We start from the raw sequence: 17,043 nt of genomic DNA on the forward strand, positions 1-17,043 counted from the left end.
GGGGGGGAGGATGATGGGGGAAAGGCAAGACAATTGGGGTTAAATGACTTGCCCAAGGTCACACAGCTAGTTAAGTGTCAAGTGTCTGAGGTCACATTTGAACTCAGGTCCTCCTGACATCAGGGTCGTTGCTCTATTCACTGTGCCACCTAGCAGCCCCTAGGTAGGTGCACAAATTTTTATTTGCCTTTGAAGGGCTAGGCAGAATGATACAATTGGCTTTTGATGATACTTGGCACTCAAATATTTTTCAGGTTTAAAACAGGCAGCCCAAAGAAATGTTTATTTGTATATTTCATTAGAGGAGGTCAAGCTGCACTGATTTTGTGAGAGGAGGGTAAGATAGTAGCAGCTCAGTAAGCTTATAATGAAACACAATAACTTCCTCTTTTATCATTACCTCCGCCTTCGCCTTCCTTCATACCTCACTGTCCCCACTTTGTTCTTCCAAGGCATTAGTATGAACAGTTAAATGAGACAAGTTTGGGCTACTAGACAAGGAAAAAGGAGGGGGAAAGTGATGAGAGAGAGAGAAAAAGAGAGGGAGAGGAAGAGGAAGAGGGAGAGAGAAAGGGGGAGAGGCAGGGAGGGGGAGAGGAAGGGAGGGAGGAGGAGGGAGGGAGAGGGAAAGGGGGAGAGGCAGGGAGGGGGAGAGGGAGGGAGGGAGGAGGAGGGAGAGAGAAAAGGGAAATAAGAAAAAAAGGAAAAAAATATTTTGCTCATCTTGGGTATAATCCAACTGATGCCTGTATGCAAATAATGAGCAAGGTAACAGATTCTGAGATAAGATCCAGCACAGTTCTGAAGGAGAGATTTCTATGGGAAGCCTGGCTTAGAAATGGAATTTCCAAACAGACAGGGAGGGAGTTTGATTTAAGGTTATCAATTCTGGAGTAATCAGTATTTGCGAGTACATTGGGTAGGAAGAGAACTGAGTCTCATATCAGAATGTTCTTACTCATCACAAGGGCTCATGCCTCTAACCCTCTGGGTACAGAAGGAGGCCCAAGAAGAAGGGGAGGGGGAGGTTAGGGGATAGACAGTAATATGGACAGGAAAATGGCTGGAACTCAGTTGGAGAAGCATATTATTCCTAAAGCTAGATGCCTGCCTACTGGCAAAGTTAAGGGTGCTAATTTGTAAAGGTTCATTTGGGAAATGGTTGTGATTAATGCCTGCTCATTTGCATAACTTTATATTGTGTAAATAAATCGGTGGCCTTGGCTTTCCAATAATGTTGTACTACCCTGAGATGACAGAAAATCGGACAAAGGAGGCAGTGGGGCATGTAAGATAGGTCACACTGGGTTGTGATGGCACCTTTTATTTAAGGAATGTGGAACTGCAGAATTCAGTTTACTGTTCAAATCTGCCTTCCAGATTTTTCAATAAACATTTTCTACACTGAAGAGAGTAACCAATTCAGTCTTGTATTGACTTAGAAATGTTATTAAAGGAGATAAGGACAAGCATCTTTTAAATTTTCTTGTATTAAAATGTAAATAGGTTAATTACAAAATAAGCATTCCTCCAAATAAAACATATTTAGTGTCAGAGCTCAGCTATGCAGATTATATCAGCATTACTAAATACTGTGAACATATATATGTCACACCATGGATTTACCATCAAGGCACCATGGCCTGGCCAATGAGAGCCTAAGCATGACTCAGAAATATAATTTTGCTCTCCATTATTGACGGAGCTTTTTGAAATTTAATGAGGGAGTCCAATTTAACAAAGTCATCAACAACCATATACATATTTCTTATGAGTCTCTTGACACATATCTCTAGTAGTAAAGGCACAAAAAATGTCTGGCACTGACTTAAATATCCCAAACCCTTGGTAACCTAGCCCCCTCCTATCTCGCCAGTGTTTTTACACCTGACTCTGACAGGTACCTTTGATCCACAGACACTGGCCTCCTGGCTATTTCACAAATAAGACATCCCGTCTCTCCGATGCAGATAGCCTCTTTGACTGTTCCCCACACCCAGAATCCTTTCCCTCCCCTGCTCAGACTACTGACTTCCCTGGCACAACTAAAATCCAACTGTCGCCTTCCCAACCAAATCACTAATTCTAGTGCCTTCTGTCTGTCAATTATTCCCTATTTATTCTAAATATTACTTGCTTTTCATATATTTGTTTACATGTTGCCTCCCCCATTCCTTAAAGGCAGGGAATTGTCTCTTTTCATATGCTTGGTGCTTAGCACAGTGTCTAGTACAGAGTAGGCACTTAACACATGTTTTATTGAATGGCTGTATATGTAAAAAATAAAGAGAATAAATACTAAAAATACAAAGTAGTTTAATACTACATAGTTTGGGAGGGAGGGCACTATCAGTCAGGGAAATCAAGAAAGGTTTCATGGAGAAGGTTTTGCTGAAGCTGTACCTTGAAGGAAGAGAGAGGGATTCTACAAGATGAAGGTGAGGAAGGGGTTCCTTTCAGGAAAGGAAGGAAGTCAATGCAAAGGAACAGCAATTTTGGGAGAGAAGGCCAGTTTGGCTGGATTAGAGGGTCTGGAAGGAGTAGTAAAGTGCAATGAATCTGGAAAGATGAGTTGTGTCGTGAAGAGCTTTAAAAGCTAAATAGAGTTTATATTTTATCCTAGAGTCAATAAGGACCCTCTAGAGTTCACTGAGTTATGGGAATAACGTGGTTGTATCTTTGCTTAAGGAAAATCACTTTGGTAGTTAAGAGAAAGATGGACTGCAGTGGTGAAAGATTAATTAAAAGGCTGCTATAGCAAGAGAGGAAAAAAAGAGCCTCGATAAAGGTGGAGTCTATATGAATAGAGATAAAGGGCCAGAGGTAAGAGATTTTGTAGAGGTAAAAAGGGTAAGATATAGTGACTTATTTGATATTGGAGGTGAAGGAGAGCTGAGGAGGGCATGTAGGTGATGAAGCTTGGGAGACTGGCAGAGCAGAGGTACCTTCAATAGAAATAGGGAATAGAGAGCATTTATGCACTGACTTTCCCTGACCCTCCCAAAGACGTTTAAACAAGATTCCTCAGCAACCTGTCTAACTTTTTAGTTTCCACATATGAAATATAAGAAGAGTTTTGTTGTTGTTGCTGAGTCATGTCCAACTTTTTGTGACCCCATTTGGGGTTTTCTTAGCAAAGATCCTGGAGTGGGTTTGCTGTCTCCTTCTCTGGCTCATTTTACAGATGAGGAAACTGAGGAAAACAGGGTTAAGTAACTTGCCCAGGATCACACAGGTAAGAAGTTTCTGAAGCCAGATTTGGACTCAGGAAGATGAGTCTTCCTGATTCCTGGCCTGGCACTCTATCCACTGTGCCACCTAGCTCCCTAATGAGAAGAGTAATAGATGCTAACTTCCTTACAGATATTAAGAAAACAAATGCACATCCAGAACTGAAAAGGACCTTAGGAACCATTCAGTCCACTGCTTTAATTTATTCATGAGGAAAACGAGATGCACAAAGTTTAAATTGCTTGTCTAAGGTCACCCGCCTTGTTAGTGACAGAACGGAGACTAGTACACAGGTTCCTCAGTTCTCAAGGTCAGGTTAACTCCACTGCTTCCATGATGAAAATTTCAAAACAGGCAATATGGTATTTACCCAATGAAAGATCATATGCGAGGATTGATGCTGGATTATTTTTAGATGATTTTTGTTAACTTCTTCCCATCCCACAAGAACTTTGAGCTAGACCCTTTGACATGATAAGCAGAGTCCACCCTTAGTCCTTAACAAAGTATAAAGAAACAAAAAAATGCCTGAGGGTACTGAAACAAGGACTTAATTTTACATGTCTCAAACATATTTTTCATGTAATATTGTATGTTATTGCTATCTGTGTTTGGATCTTATCTCCCTACCACAGTAGGAGCTCCAGTAGGACAGGGATTGGGGTTTATTAGAACTTTATCCTGACCTAGCACTTAGCACAATACCCTTAATTAGTGTGTGTTGTCAGCACCTTAACAAATGTTTATTGAATGAATCCAGAGAGGCAAAGCATTGTGGGGATAGACTTCAGCCACTACAAGCTGGGTGAATTACTTACAATCTCTAAGCCTCAGTTTTCTTATCTGTAAAATGGGGATAATAAAGGCACCTACCTCATAGGGTTGTCATGCACATCAACAAAGTATAAAGTGCTCTGTAAACTTGAAAGTTCTTATAAATATCAGTTATTATTTTATGAATGAGGTGGTAAGTTTGCTCTACTTTTGGAAATAAATGCTTGTTGAATGAATGATTGAATGAACTGAATGAATTGTGATGGCAAGTTGTTCTTCTTAACATGACCATGCATAATGTTTCTTCTCAGTCTTTGGCTGATGGTCGAAGAACTCTTATAAAACCCCACAGTTAAGACTTCTGAACTTACAGTGTGTTTATCTAAAAGTTTAAGCCAGGGGTAGAGAACCTGTGGCCTTAAGGCACATGTGGACCTGTAGGTTCTCAAGTGCAGCCCCTGGATTTGGCCAAAGGGCCACACTTGAGGACCTAGAGGGCCACATGTGGCCTTGAGGCTGCAGGTTCTCCACCCTTTTAGATGAATACCTACATAACAAAATACAAAGCATGTACTTTAACCCTGTGCCAATGCTTCCCCATATCCTAGAGCTGACTTTGGGTTCTTGTCAATTCTTTTGGTTCCAACAAACCTGGAAAGAACTTGAATACAGTGAATTATGTCTCCATCATTGGAGGACCAACCTTAGTGTGGAGAGAAAATGTAGGCTGCCAGGTGATGAACGTTAGGGCTACAGGGACTCATGAAGACCATCTACTGAGGCCTGGAGGGACTGCAATTTGCATTGCTTAGAGATATTTACCCAAACCAGGAAATTGAGGCTCTTTAAGTATTGTAGAAATAAAGAAAATGTAGGGTTTGATATATATAAAATGAATGGGGTTCTTAAGGAATCTATAATTTCATGTTCCTCTTTCCTATGGGGTGTTTCCAAACCTGTCTTCCTATTTTCTCAGTTCAGGTATTTTTGCTGTTGTTGTTTTGTTTTTGTCGAGCAACTTTAATAGGTAGGATCAAATATAAAATGCCATGCATTGCAGGTCACTTGAAAATGTCCCTAATAACTCCTACTGATCACTTAATCTGGTTCTCAGGTTTCCAGGGCTGATGCTAATAACCTTGGAAATCTGGCACAGCAAACATGAGTGGGTAAAATGTCACACTTCCCAGAGAGGGCTCAAAGGGGCATGGATTTCTGTAATGAGACTCATTAGGTTCCTCCCTCCACAAACTACCTATCTAGTAGAGTAATGAAAAGGTGATACTCACGTCAGAGTTAAAACGAAGCTGACAGACATTACAAGAAATAACTTGTTTCTTCTTTGGGGGAATGGATACTCCAAATGTGTGGTTTATGACTGCCTTTTGCACAGGATCCATCTAAAGAACAAATGAGAAAATATACCATTTATAACTTCAAAGGAGAGTGAATTGTGTGAACAATTTAAATATTCTTATTTTTCCTTCAGGATCTTACTGTTAAATTTTTTTCTAGATCTGTGCTATAAAATTAAGCCCTGTGGCTACATAGGGTATCTCAGACATTTAGACTGGCAGGGAATGAATCAGAGCACAGGAAATCCCCACAAAATCACCAGGTCAAAAGACAGGTGCCTCCTAGATTACAAGTCTTCAGATACCACCAGTGTTTTAGGTAACCACAAAACATGAGGTCCCGGGGTATGGACTAGAGTGATGTTAATTTTCCCCCAGACACTAAAGAGTAGTTAAAGTAATTCCAGAGTACCTAAGTTAGCATTTTTATAAGAAAACAAAAGTTATTTCAGTTTCTTAACTATTGATTGATTCATAGCAAAACTTTAAATAGCATGCTCACATCACAGAAGACTCCAATTTAAACTTACAGTGGTTAATCTGTATTTTACAGTGATGTTAATTAATCATTTTTACTCACTCATTCCAAAGTATCAATCAGAGATGAAACACATGTCACAATACTTCATTTAAGAGGCTCCCACACCAAAATGTTCAGCATGCAAACTGTTTAAATATTGATCTCATAGATACATAGTACGTCAATATTTCAAGCCTTTAATAAGATGATACTTTTTTTTTCAGCTACTCAGCAAGAATATAAATTCATTTAGGAGAGAGTGTTAGATATGCATGGTAAGAAACAAAAAAAGGTACTTCTTCTGAAAAAGATGTATCATGCCAAAGGGAAAGAAAAACTAAAAGAAACAATGTTGAGTGCAGAGTGACATCCGCTCTCTCTTGTGGACCTGATGCCATTCCCAAGCAGGGGTAATTAACTTTCTCTTATGTAGGTCATGGACTCTCCCTTTGGCAGTTTATAGAAACCTATGGATGATGAGAAGTTAGTGTAAATAAGGATGGAAATTTTCCCTATCCAAATTTATGGACCTCCTGAAATCTGTCCATGGATCCCAGGTTAAAAACCCTGGATCTAATGCAGTAATTTCAAACATCTGTCAGTTTCAAATTCAGCAAAAATGATATGTCAGTTACAAACAGAGAGAACAATGCAAAAACAAACTCATACAAGTGAATGAAGTCTCAGGAATTTCAACATTACCCTCAAAGTAGCTGATAATCTTTGTAAAACATGAGAAACTCAATTTAATTCAACCAAAAATGTATGGACCTCACATGTGGAAGGGACTTAGTTGAACGCCACCGTATCTCTCTCTATGTGATTACAACTTAAGAAAGTGCAATGTTAAGAAATGGAACTTTAAAATGTTGTAACATGTGAGAAAGAAAGCAGATGTGTCAAACATGTGGCCAGTTCTGGTTCAGGCTATCCACAATACTCCTGGGTGGAGTCTGAACCAGATTAAAATGTGATGGGGAGATGTTTAACAAAATAAATACAAATACAATAAAATACAGATAATGTGAATATGTAGTTTTCTAAGGCAATATGTGACCTACAGGAATTCTTATATACAGTTTTATGGCTCCTGTTTCTTTTTGATTTTGACACAACACTGGTTTACAGTATGAATGAGTAGACTGTTTCTGTCATAAGACTATAGCATAGATTCTGACAGTCAGCAGCACACTAAGATGGAGGGCGGAGGGGAAGAGTGGCACTGGACACTGAAATCCCAGCTCTGCCACTAACATAATGTGTGACCCTGGTGAGTAAATTCAGTTCCCTGGCCCTCAATTTTCTCATCTGTAAAATGAAGGGGCTGAACTAGATCATCTCTAGGGTATGTTGCAGCTCGAATTTTCTGTAATTTCATACAAATACAAGTTCACAAAAATAATAGTTGTGAGTAGCTCAAAGAGGGGGGTGCCCAATGCCCTCAGATGTTCAAAAGAATTTTTGAAAGAATAAAAATTTGTTCAACACCTACTATGCATAATTATTTTGGGTGACAAAAACATTTGGGAATTTTATAACCTGCTTTTAAAGTTACAGTTAAAATGTATTAAATTACATTTTCATATTCATCCTCTGGGTCAAAAAAATCCTAAGGTACTTAAAGTATTTATAGTGAGTGTTAATTTCTACTTGCAAATACATACACTCAACACTGTCATTAATCCACTTCCAGGCCACAGAACTGGGCTTGCTACGTTGGAGTGCACAGAAATAGACAAACCAGTTTAGCCCACCGTAAGTATGAAGCATTACTATTTTCTCCTGTGAACAACTAGTACCAAATTGTATTAAAGATTCAAAAATATGTTTTGTTCCTCAAGCACCTTTACTCTGGAGTTCAAATATCTTAAGCAAACAACAAAATTTTGTCTCACAACAGGGTAGTCTTAGGAGAGAGATGTTTATGATTTCAGCCTATGCAAAGCATTCTGAATCTGGAATCAGTAGCTGAGCAACATCAGACCCAAGATGCAGCTAGCAGAAAGCTGGTTTTGTGTCTTCAGGAACCCTATACCAGTCTTTCTTCACTGTTCATAGTCTTGACATCTCCCTGGAGTAGAAGCAATCTTTTGAAACTTGACAGATCTTGAAAAAGCTTTCAAAATTTCCAGGTTAAGCAGGGCTGTGCCTTGGAACTCTTATCCATAGCTAGCATTGCTTTTCTACAGCACTTGTGATATTCTGAAAGATTCATGAGTTGTCAGGGCAAAATAACAAAATTTTTTTTTTAATCATCATGTGGTAGCCAACTTTCTGGTTGTGAACCTCGTTGCCCTTAGCTAGGCTGGACTTCCAACAACTGATACCCAAGCTGGTCACTGTTCTACAGTCACAGCTTTCAAACTGGTTAAAACCTAGAATTATAGGATCATTCCATCTAGAACCAGAAGGGACCTTCCAAGTCATCTTGGTCTAATCTGCTCATTTATACACAAGGAAACTGAGGTTAAATGAAGTTAAATGACAGTACTCAGGTCCTTTGCCTACAAATCCAGTGTACTGTGCTGCCCATAATAGTCTTCAAGAGCCCAGTGACCACCACAATGGCATCAGAGTGGGGTTTTCCTTACTAGTGGTTCTACTTCGCCAAATTATTTCACACCACACTTCGATAAGAAAACACTTTTTTTCTCACCTAAGGCCCAAAAGTCTAATTCCATTGCTTATGAGTTGCTGACCAGCTTCCAGGAGAAGCAAAGCAACAGGTTTCCCTCATTGTCCTAGACAGAATTAGAACTTGAGGATCCCAAGAAGCCTCCCAAGAAGGCAGATGGTTCCCACTTAGAGACACAAACTTTATCATGACCATAAATCACATTTACTGAGTAGCCTTTGACTATGTATGTGGTAGTACTATTTTCTCTATCCTTCCAACAACCTGTCCATTAATTATACAGGAATTTTTCTCCTTCAGGCTTTTGACTTGGAACTGATTCCCTCTACTTCCCACCTGTCTACATTTCATTTCAAATATACTTGGAAAGGGTACAATTTTCCTCCCTGCCTAAAACCTCTTTATATCTCCCTTTCTTGGTTATTTATCACAGATGTCTATAATTATAGTGCTGGCCTAAGAATATATTTTGAGACATCACTTGTATGTAAAAGACTCTAAATGGTACAAAAAAGAATGTCCCACTTTGCCAAATAATTTCATACTTCTAAAAGAGGCAATACTGTCTAGCCAATGTTTGAATATTTGCCTTCTGATGCAATAACTACAAATACCTGAGTTATTTCAGTAGGCTACAGACTAAGCAGGAACATAAGGGTGTTTTAACATTTTTTTAAAAAGTCTACAATGGGTAATATCTGAATTTTTTATTTTCTCAAAGTTTACCAACCTCTAAAATCAGGTGAAAGTTAAAAACCAGGTATAGACTAGTTTAAAGATTATTTTCTCAACTAAAGTGATGTCAGGATTCTGCAATCATAAGAAATGTGTAATTGAATCAATGGTAATTCTTTTTACATTTATTTATCAGTTTTTAGGATGGATATAGTTTCTAGAAATATTTTTATGATTTCTGAAATATGCTAAATTTGATTCAGTTTGGATAAGGCTAGGAATCAGGATGTTTTACTGATGAAATATAAAAGGTAACTGAATAACTGAAGATTATTACATCCACAAAATTCCTTCATCTTCAGGCTTTCACTAGGTGCTTATCCCAGCATTTAGGGGGGCATTTTCTTGTTAAAAAATGAACAGGTGCTTCAGGGATTTCATGCACACACACAACGTACATCTTGGCACTACTCTACAGTTAGTGGTAAGGTTACAAAAATAAATGGTCTTATTACAAAAACCAGGGACATTTCATGTTAGTTCACACTGTATATAAAAGCCACTGGAGGAGTGATAGAATCAGCATTTGTTGCTAAACAGCATTATTTGCTCTAACCTTTAGAAGTTTGCCTCCAAAAAAAGAGGAAACAATATTCTGTCAGAAAACTCCACTACCAGCAGTCCTTACCTGATAGAATTTATTGGTCCCAAACAAGTCTCTTCTTTTCTAAAAAAAGTAAAAGTTAAAAGTCGTCACAGGTGAATAGAACTTGAACCTTGTGCTAGCAGGCACATTTATCTAAGTGAAACATAAAAACAGAGGAAGAGAGAAAGGAAGGAAGGGAGGGAGGGAAGAAGGAAGAAAGGAGGGAAGGAAAAGGGAAGAAAGGAAGGAAGGAGAGAAGGAAGGGAAGGAGGAAGGGAGGGAAGAAGGAAGGAAGGGAGGGGAGGAAGAAAGATGAAAGAACAGATTTCCAGTATCTGTTTCATCTCTGGTTTAAAATGCTGGTACTGTTCTCCAGGGTTACAAAGAGTTAAGACCTGTTGCTTTTTCAATGAAAATTATGCTGGAGTGAAATGCAAAAACCATTAGGCCAATGAGCTTTTAAGTACTAAAAATGAAAGATGGAGTATGGTCATTACTAGAGAGAGACTGAAATAATTGGAAGCTGGTTATGGACAAATACACTATTAAATTACTTAATGAAACTGGTCTTAGGAAAACATACACTGCAATTTTAATATCAAGATAATAATGTATGCAAAGCTTTTCCCTTTGGTGTGGTCAACACAGACTAGGAGAACCATAAACCTATGTAATTTTTGTTTTTACTTAAAGATTTTTAGTGTCATATGACATAGCACAAAGTCACTCATGTCACATTGCCTTTTACTAGGTTGCTCAGTACAAGCATCTGAGCAAGGGTCTTTATTGAACACAAAATATAACCTAGTTATATGGGAATGAAACATTCCTTTCTGATAAAGTCAAATTGAGAAGTATAGGATGTCAACAAGCATGCTTTTCCAAAAAAACAAACCCTAAATTGTGAAACACGTAAAGAAGGAGACATATATACACATACACACATATGTATGGATATACATATATACATAATACATATATGTATGTATATATGCATGCATGTTCACGTAATATGTGTGTGTGTATTTTCCAGCTAAGTACAACGCTATAGCAACCCACAATGTCTAGTGGTGGTGCTAAGTTCTACTCCTGAAGGCAAGCAAATTACCACCAATCCTTGAAAGTTATGTCCAGGAATAGACAGTTGCTATCGCTACTGCACTAACAAATGAGTAGAATTTGAGTTGCATCCCAAAATATCTCCATTAAAGTCTCAAAATGCATTCAGCCACCAGTCAAAACAGTGGAAAAGAGAGGTGAGGTGGCTGCATCATCAGAATTACGTATCAGTGAGGCACCTTCAGAGTCAAGAGGATTGCCTATTAGCCAGTATTTCTACTGGAGGCTGCTTCTGGAAACCCTTATTAAAAGCTACAAGGCCTCACCATAATTGTGATTCCATTATTAACCTCATTTGACTGTTAACAAAACACTTGAACAAATATTGAATAAGGCATTTCTCAAACACTTATAATAAATACCATGAGGGATGGGAAATAAATAGGAAGTGTGTTTCTGCCTATAATAAGCCTACTATGCAGATAAAGCAAGATATACCAAAAATATAAGAAATATATAAGCCAGCTATACATCAAAACTAGTACAAACTCTACTTGCGGGCCATGGAACTTGACAAAGCAAAAATGGTAGCAGGATTCTCTCTTAGTCAAAGATTTGAGATGAAGCTTGTCTTCCTACTCAAAAGCCTCTTTCTTCTACATCTTTTTCTATCTCCTAACTCCTGTAACTTCGAGGCCACATGTGGCCTCTAGGTCCTCAAGTACAGCCCTTTGACTGGATGCAAACTTCACAGAACAAATTTTCTTAATTAAAAGATTTGTTCTGTAAAACTTGGACTTGGTCAAAAGGTCACATCCTGGGAGCTAGAAGGCCACATGTGGCCTCAAGGCCACAGGTTCCCTATCCCTGTCCTAACTCATTCAAGTACTGAATGGTTTTTCTCTTTCCTCTTAATACTCCTTCTGTAGGAAATGATCTTTTCTCAGTTACTCACACTTGAGTGGGAATTTGTCCGTTTTACTCTACCCATGAAGCTTTTCGTTTTATGTCCCCTGAATGAAGAAGGTCAGAGAAGCTTTGCTACTTCTAAAAACGACGTGGGGCATTGGTAAGAATGGAAGTGGGGGTGGGGGTGTCAGGGAAGACTTCCTATTTGCCCTTAAATTCCCACTCCTTTAGATAGATATCTATTCCACCTCCATGTAAACTTTTTGTTGTACTTATTAGTGTGGACAATAGTTAGCTTTAGGAGGCTTCACAGGGGAGGTAAAGAATGTTTCCCCCTGTGTCCCATCTATATCTTTTTCGCCACAACATAAAAATTCATTTCCTCTAAGTCTAACCTTCGGGCAACATGTACAGCTTTTCAGCCTAATAATTGCTGGCTTTGAATAACAGACATATGCAGTATTGGAATGCTTACACACACCCACTTGGCAGACAAAACCAAGAATTAGTACCTGTCATAAGACTTAGTGCAAAATGCCGTCATTCATCAAACTCTTCTAATGGCTTTCTGGAAATGTGAAAAAAGTTCTGTTTAAGGTCTTTATCAAATTACTGGAATATAATGGAAAAAATACTTCTGCTTTATCCCTTTCTTTTTCTCAATTATTAGCTAGTCATTTTCACAGAAGAATTTGTGAAAAATAAATCTTGAAAACTCTGAATCTTCAGGAAGATAAATTTATGTCAAATGACAGTTGCTTCATAAATTAAAGTGCTTCTGGAAGCTCCAAGAAATTGGTTTTTGGCTCAGTTCTGACCACATACCTTTGAATTACTGTTTTACTTAAGTCCTGGAAAATTAAATACAGGAAAACTAATACAAATGGCAAGACAGCAAATTTCTCCCCTCAAAGGTCAAGAAATGCAAACATTTTCCTTTTATTGGCAAAGTTAACTCACCCACACCACAGCTCTGCATCATTTTCAATTCTAAATTAGCATACTACGTGAGCAATGAAGTCTATGATGTTATAGTGGGAGCACATGTTATCTTGTTCCTTTATTTGGCAGTTTCATCATTTGTAACCTTAGCTCCACATTGCTGACATCGTATTTCCATAGGGGGCGTCACAGACCAGGAACAAGATGAACAGGAACTTTGCCGCGCAGGACCTTGTACAGAGGAGGTTCTTAACAATCGGTGATCAAAAAAAAGGTAAGCCACCCATTTCTCTTGCCATTGTTTTGATTCTATTAATTGCCAACATCTGGAAAGGGGCTTTTCCTCACCCCCTCCCCCCCCGTCTCTGTCCTCCACCCCTGCTCCCAATTTATTACTATAACAAAAAGGTGGCAAAGAAAGACCGGCTGATAAATAAAATCCATGTACTTTTTCTCTGCAGAGATAGATTTACCCTTAAAGGATATACATTTAGCACACTTGCAAAAAAGGCTTAAATGTCATAACAGATGTGGCAGAGTAGGCTGGAGAAGTCACATTTTACCTAAGTGTCTGCCTGATAAAGCTATTTTTTTTTTTTTACCTGAACACTGTAGGGCTATTAGCAGCTCTGGCTGGCAGACAGCTGGCAACATGTGCTTGCAGTGGGGATTTGGGGCAGGGTTCTATGATGCAGCTCTGCCCACTTCCCCAGGGAGCCACCAAGTGGAAGTGAAGCTGAACTGCTCCACCCCTCATCAGGGCAGCCAATCAGGCCTCTGGGGGCTGTCACCAGGGGCTTTATATTCCACGACAAATGAGCCCTAGAGGGAGTTACTCACTTTTTTTTTATGTAAATGAATGGTGTTGGACTGACCCACTTCCCCTTCTCTCTTTTGAGGACTATTCAGAGAAAACCAAAATACAGTATTTGATTTTTATGTAATGTTTTCACTGCAAACAAAAGAAATCACCACTGCCTTTAACTTCCAACAAGTGGTACATCTATTGTCAAGATTTTTGCCTCGTCATAAAAAGTTAATTAAGTCTTTGCCCACAATAGATGTGTGTGTGTGACTTTGACAAGAGACAATTGCAAAAATGTCTTTGGATGAAGTCTGGAACAGGAACTTAGGATCTATATCAAGAATAAAAAGAGTCATGTATTTTCTATTATCTCTAGAGGGTGAGAATTCTGAGATACGTTAGTTTCGTTTTATGGAAGTTATGGTAAACACACACAATCTAATATGTCAAAAGGCTGTGCATCCCTTTCCTAAGTGCTTCTGGTGGTAAGATATTCCCTTGCAATTAATTATTCCAAGACCAAAAATGAACTCCCCATCTTCTCCCCAAACCTGTTCTTTTAATCTTTTCTACATCTGTTGATGATACTAATTACCTTCCTCTCAGTGGCTCATATTTGGACTTCAGTCACCTGGGACTTTTCTGTAATGCCTGCATCCAATCAGTAACAAGTCTTCAATTCTACCTTTGTAATCTCTCCCATTCTCATCCCCCCTCTTCTCCAGCTTTACTGCCCAGCCCCCAATTCTTGCTTGAACTGCTGTAATAGCCCCCTAAACCAATTCCCTCCTCCCCTCCCTGTCCTTCCTTCCCTTCCAAAACCACATCCCTAATTCACTCCACCTCCTATGCTGCAAATTTATTCTATTTTGGATTTCTACTTTGAACTTATGGCAAAGTAACTACTTGTATATTTGCATTCTCCCCCTCCCTAAAAGGCTATAAACTTCTTAATGAAGTATGTGCAATGTTTCACCTTTGTAGTACTTATTCATTGCCCATGGTCATCAATGAATAAATATTTCTAAGTAGAACTGAAATGTAGATCTAGTCAGTTTCTCTAAATTTCCTTTTCCCACTATTTTTATGAGGCAATCACCTACTTGCCCAGAAACTTTCCATTTTTCATCCTCAGAGGAAACCAGAACTTTGCCTTGGGATGATTGATAACGATAATTTTAGTTGCCTTCATATTCAGTCCATAATTGTGTATGATTTTCTTTAATGCATAGAGAATCTGCCAAGATGAGACAATAAAAGCTTTATTTTATGGGACTATATACTCAACATACATGAAGACTGGAGAAAAAAAAACCAATATGTTCAGGGGCATATCTGTCCATGTTTTCAAGAAGGAAAGGCAGGTGGGTTGCCATGGGCTTTCTTTCAAGTGCTATATCATGGTAATCCACTAAGAGATCAAAGTCTCTGTTATAATTTCATCTTCAAAAGGACAAATAAGCTTACTTGAGCAGGTGCGAGACATTCCAACATTCTCTGTCAATGGAAAACTACTGACCAGAGTCCTTCCCAATTGAAGTTTCTAAAACAGTTAACTTTATGGTGTTGAAATTTCAACAATACCATTGATAGACTTTTTTGGTCTATATACAGAATGTATGAAGCACTATACTGACTTTTATGATCTGATGATTTTATTGGATAAGATGAAACAAACCTAGAATGTTGGCTCTCAACATGTTGGAGAGAAAGTAAGTGATAAAAGCACAGGGATGTTTTTAAAAATTTGTTTGTTTTGTTTTGTTTTCTCAGGTTTAGGAGTCAATTTCACTATCCCTCTTCTTTGCTTAGTGCAGAATCCACTTCCTGAAACAGCACTCATGCCATTTATTATATTTCTAGAAAAAGAGTTATTTTATCAATGTGGGACATTTAAGGGTATGTCTGTAAGCTCACATTTAGTCTGTCCAGTCTATTATTATCATAAATAACAAATATAGTTCACACAAAAGCAAAATATTCTATTTCTTTGGCTTGCTCTGGGCATCTGGTGATTTTCTATGTCACCTGGGGTCAAGAACAATGGAGCAAAGCTGGAATTATGCCACTGGTAATTTAAGAAGGCACAGCAATGAGCATTTCCAAAAGTTCAGTTTCACAAAGACATTTCAGACTTAGGTTGCAGTGGGCATGGAATTTAATCAGAGGTTTCACTATTGTGTCATTGGCACATTCACAATTTGTCATTGGCAAAAAAAGTTTCTGGGTTTTAATATACATTTGTCATTGAACGGTAACAGGTAAAGTTAAGAATGTTGCTAACGTATTCATCTTCAAGTTAGGAAAAGCAAACACTGACAGGCCTAACTGGTTAATGTGCAAATGCTAAAGATAGCCTTTCATCTTCTGCCCCACCTTGATCTCCCAACCTCAATTTTCAACTGCTGCTATCTCTGTAGAGAAGTAGAATTAAGGCAAAGAGCTGAATCATGTCTCCACAGCAAACATGATGCTTTGGTTGGTTTAGTTCCTTTCGTGAAAAGGCAAAGAGACGAGTCTAGAAACTAATAGGAGAAGTGTTTCTCGATCAGGATTCAAAAAAATGAGTGAAAGCTCACTCATGTACTACTCCTCCTCCCCTCACAGTCAAAATAATTCTATCTTTATTTTCTTGCTTTTTGGAGGGCAACTGGGGTTAAGTGACTTGCCCAAGGTCACATAGCTAGTTTTGGGGTTTTTTTGGGTGTTAAGTGTCTAAGGCTGGATCTGAACCCAGGTCCTCCTGACTCCACAGCCGGTGTTCTATTCACTGCATCACCTAGCTGCCCCAAATAATCCTATCTTTAAGGTACTTCAATAACTTTCAAAGATAGTTAGGGGGCCATGATCTATATCTCTGTCATCCTGATCTATATCTTACCACTGGCCCCAGCTGGCTCCTGAGGAGAAAGTGAGGTTGGTGACCTTGCACAGCCTACTTCACTTAAATCCAATTCCCTTGCAAGTCATGGCATCACCTTCCTCATGTCATGGTCCTTTTCGAGAACAAGGGACAAACAGCAAGGAGATAATAATGTGATAATATAAATAAAAAATAATATAAAAATGGTCAAACCTCTTTCAAGGGAAATGAGGGGTATACACTTAGCAAGGAAGCATTTTTAAACAATAGCAACTGCTTAGGTGAAGGAGTTTTGAGGATAAGTGTTGAATGACTTGGCTTAGAAGTGATAGGGAAGGTTATAGACTGAAAACTCCCTGCTCTCTAATCCAAACTAGACTCTGCAATATTACAATATTACATATTCCAGTAAAACAAAGAGGCATATATTGTCAAATTTGGCAATAAGTTCTTTGGCAGAAGGATGAATGCCAAGGCTTCTAGAATCACACTGTTTAGTTATGACAACTTGGGATGTATTCATCAAGAGAAAGTAAAATGAATGGGTTTAAATGGGCTGGGTTGGCTAACACACACACACACACACACACACACACACACACACACACACACACACACACACACACACA

The 17,043-nt window shown here is 38.6% G+C and overlaps 1 protein-coding gene across 2 annotated transcripts in view; it reads right to left on the reverse strand.

Moving 5' to 3' along the window:
- The window catches only part of ZNF385B (zinc finger protein 385B), a 407,528-nt gene that overhangs the window by 66,841 nt on the left and 323,644 nt on the right, over positions 1-17,043 (reverse strand). For both annotated transcript variants that reach the window (XM_069068559.1, XM_069068560.1), the window contains 2 exons: positions 9,879-9,917; positions 5,295-5,405 (listed from right to left, as the gene is read on the reverse strand). In XM_069068559.1, the coding sequence (XP_068924660.1) occupies positions 5,295-5,405; positions 9,879-9,917 (150 nt within the window). The remainder of the gene's footprint in view (positions 1-5,294; positions 5,406-9,878; positions 9,918-17,043) is intronic.

This window comes from Petaurus breviceps, unplaced genomic scaffold (assembly GCF_028583685.1).
Source record: "Petaurus breviceps papuanus isolate PSGF00001 unplaced genomic scaffold, PetGlider_PUasm1.0 90763, whole genome shotgun sequence".
Lineage (NCBI taxonomy): Eukaryota > Metazoa > Chordata > Mammalia > Diprotodontia > Petauridae > Petaurus > Petaurus breviceps.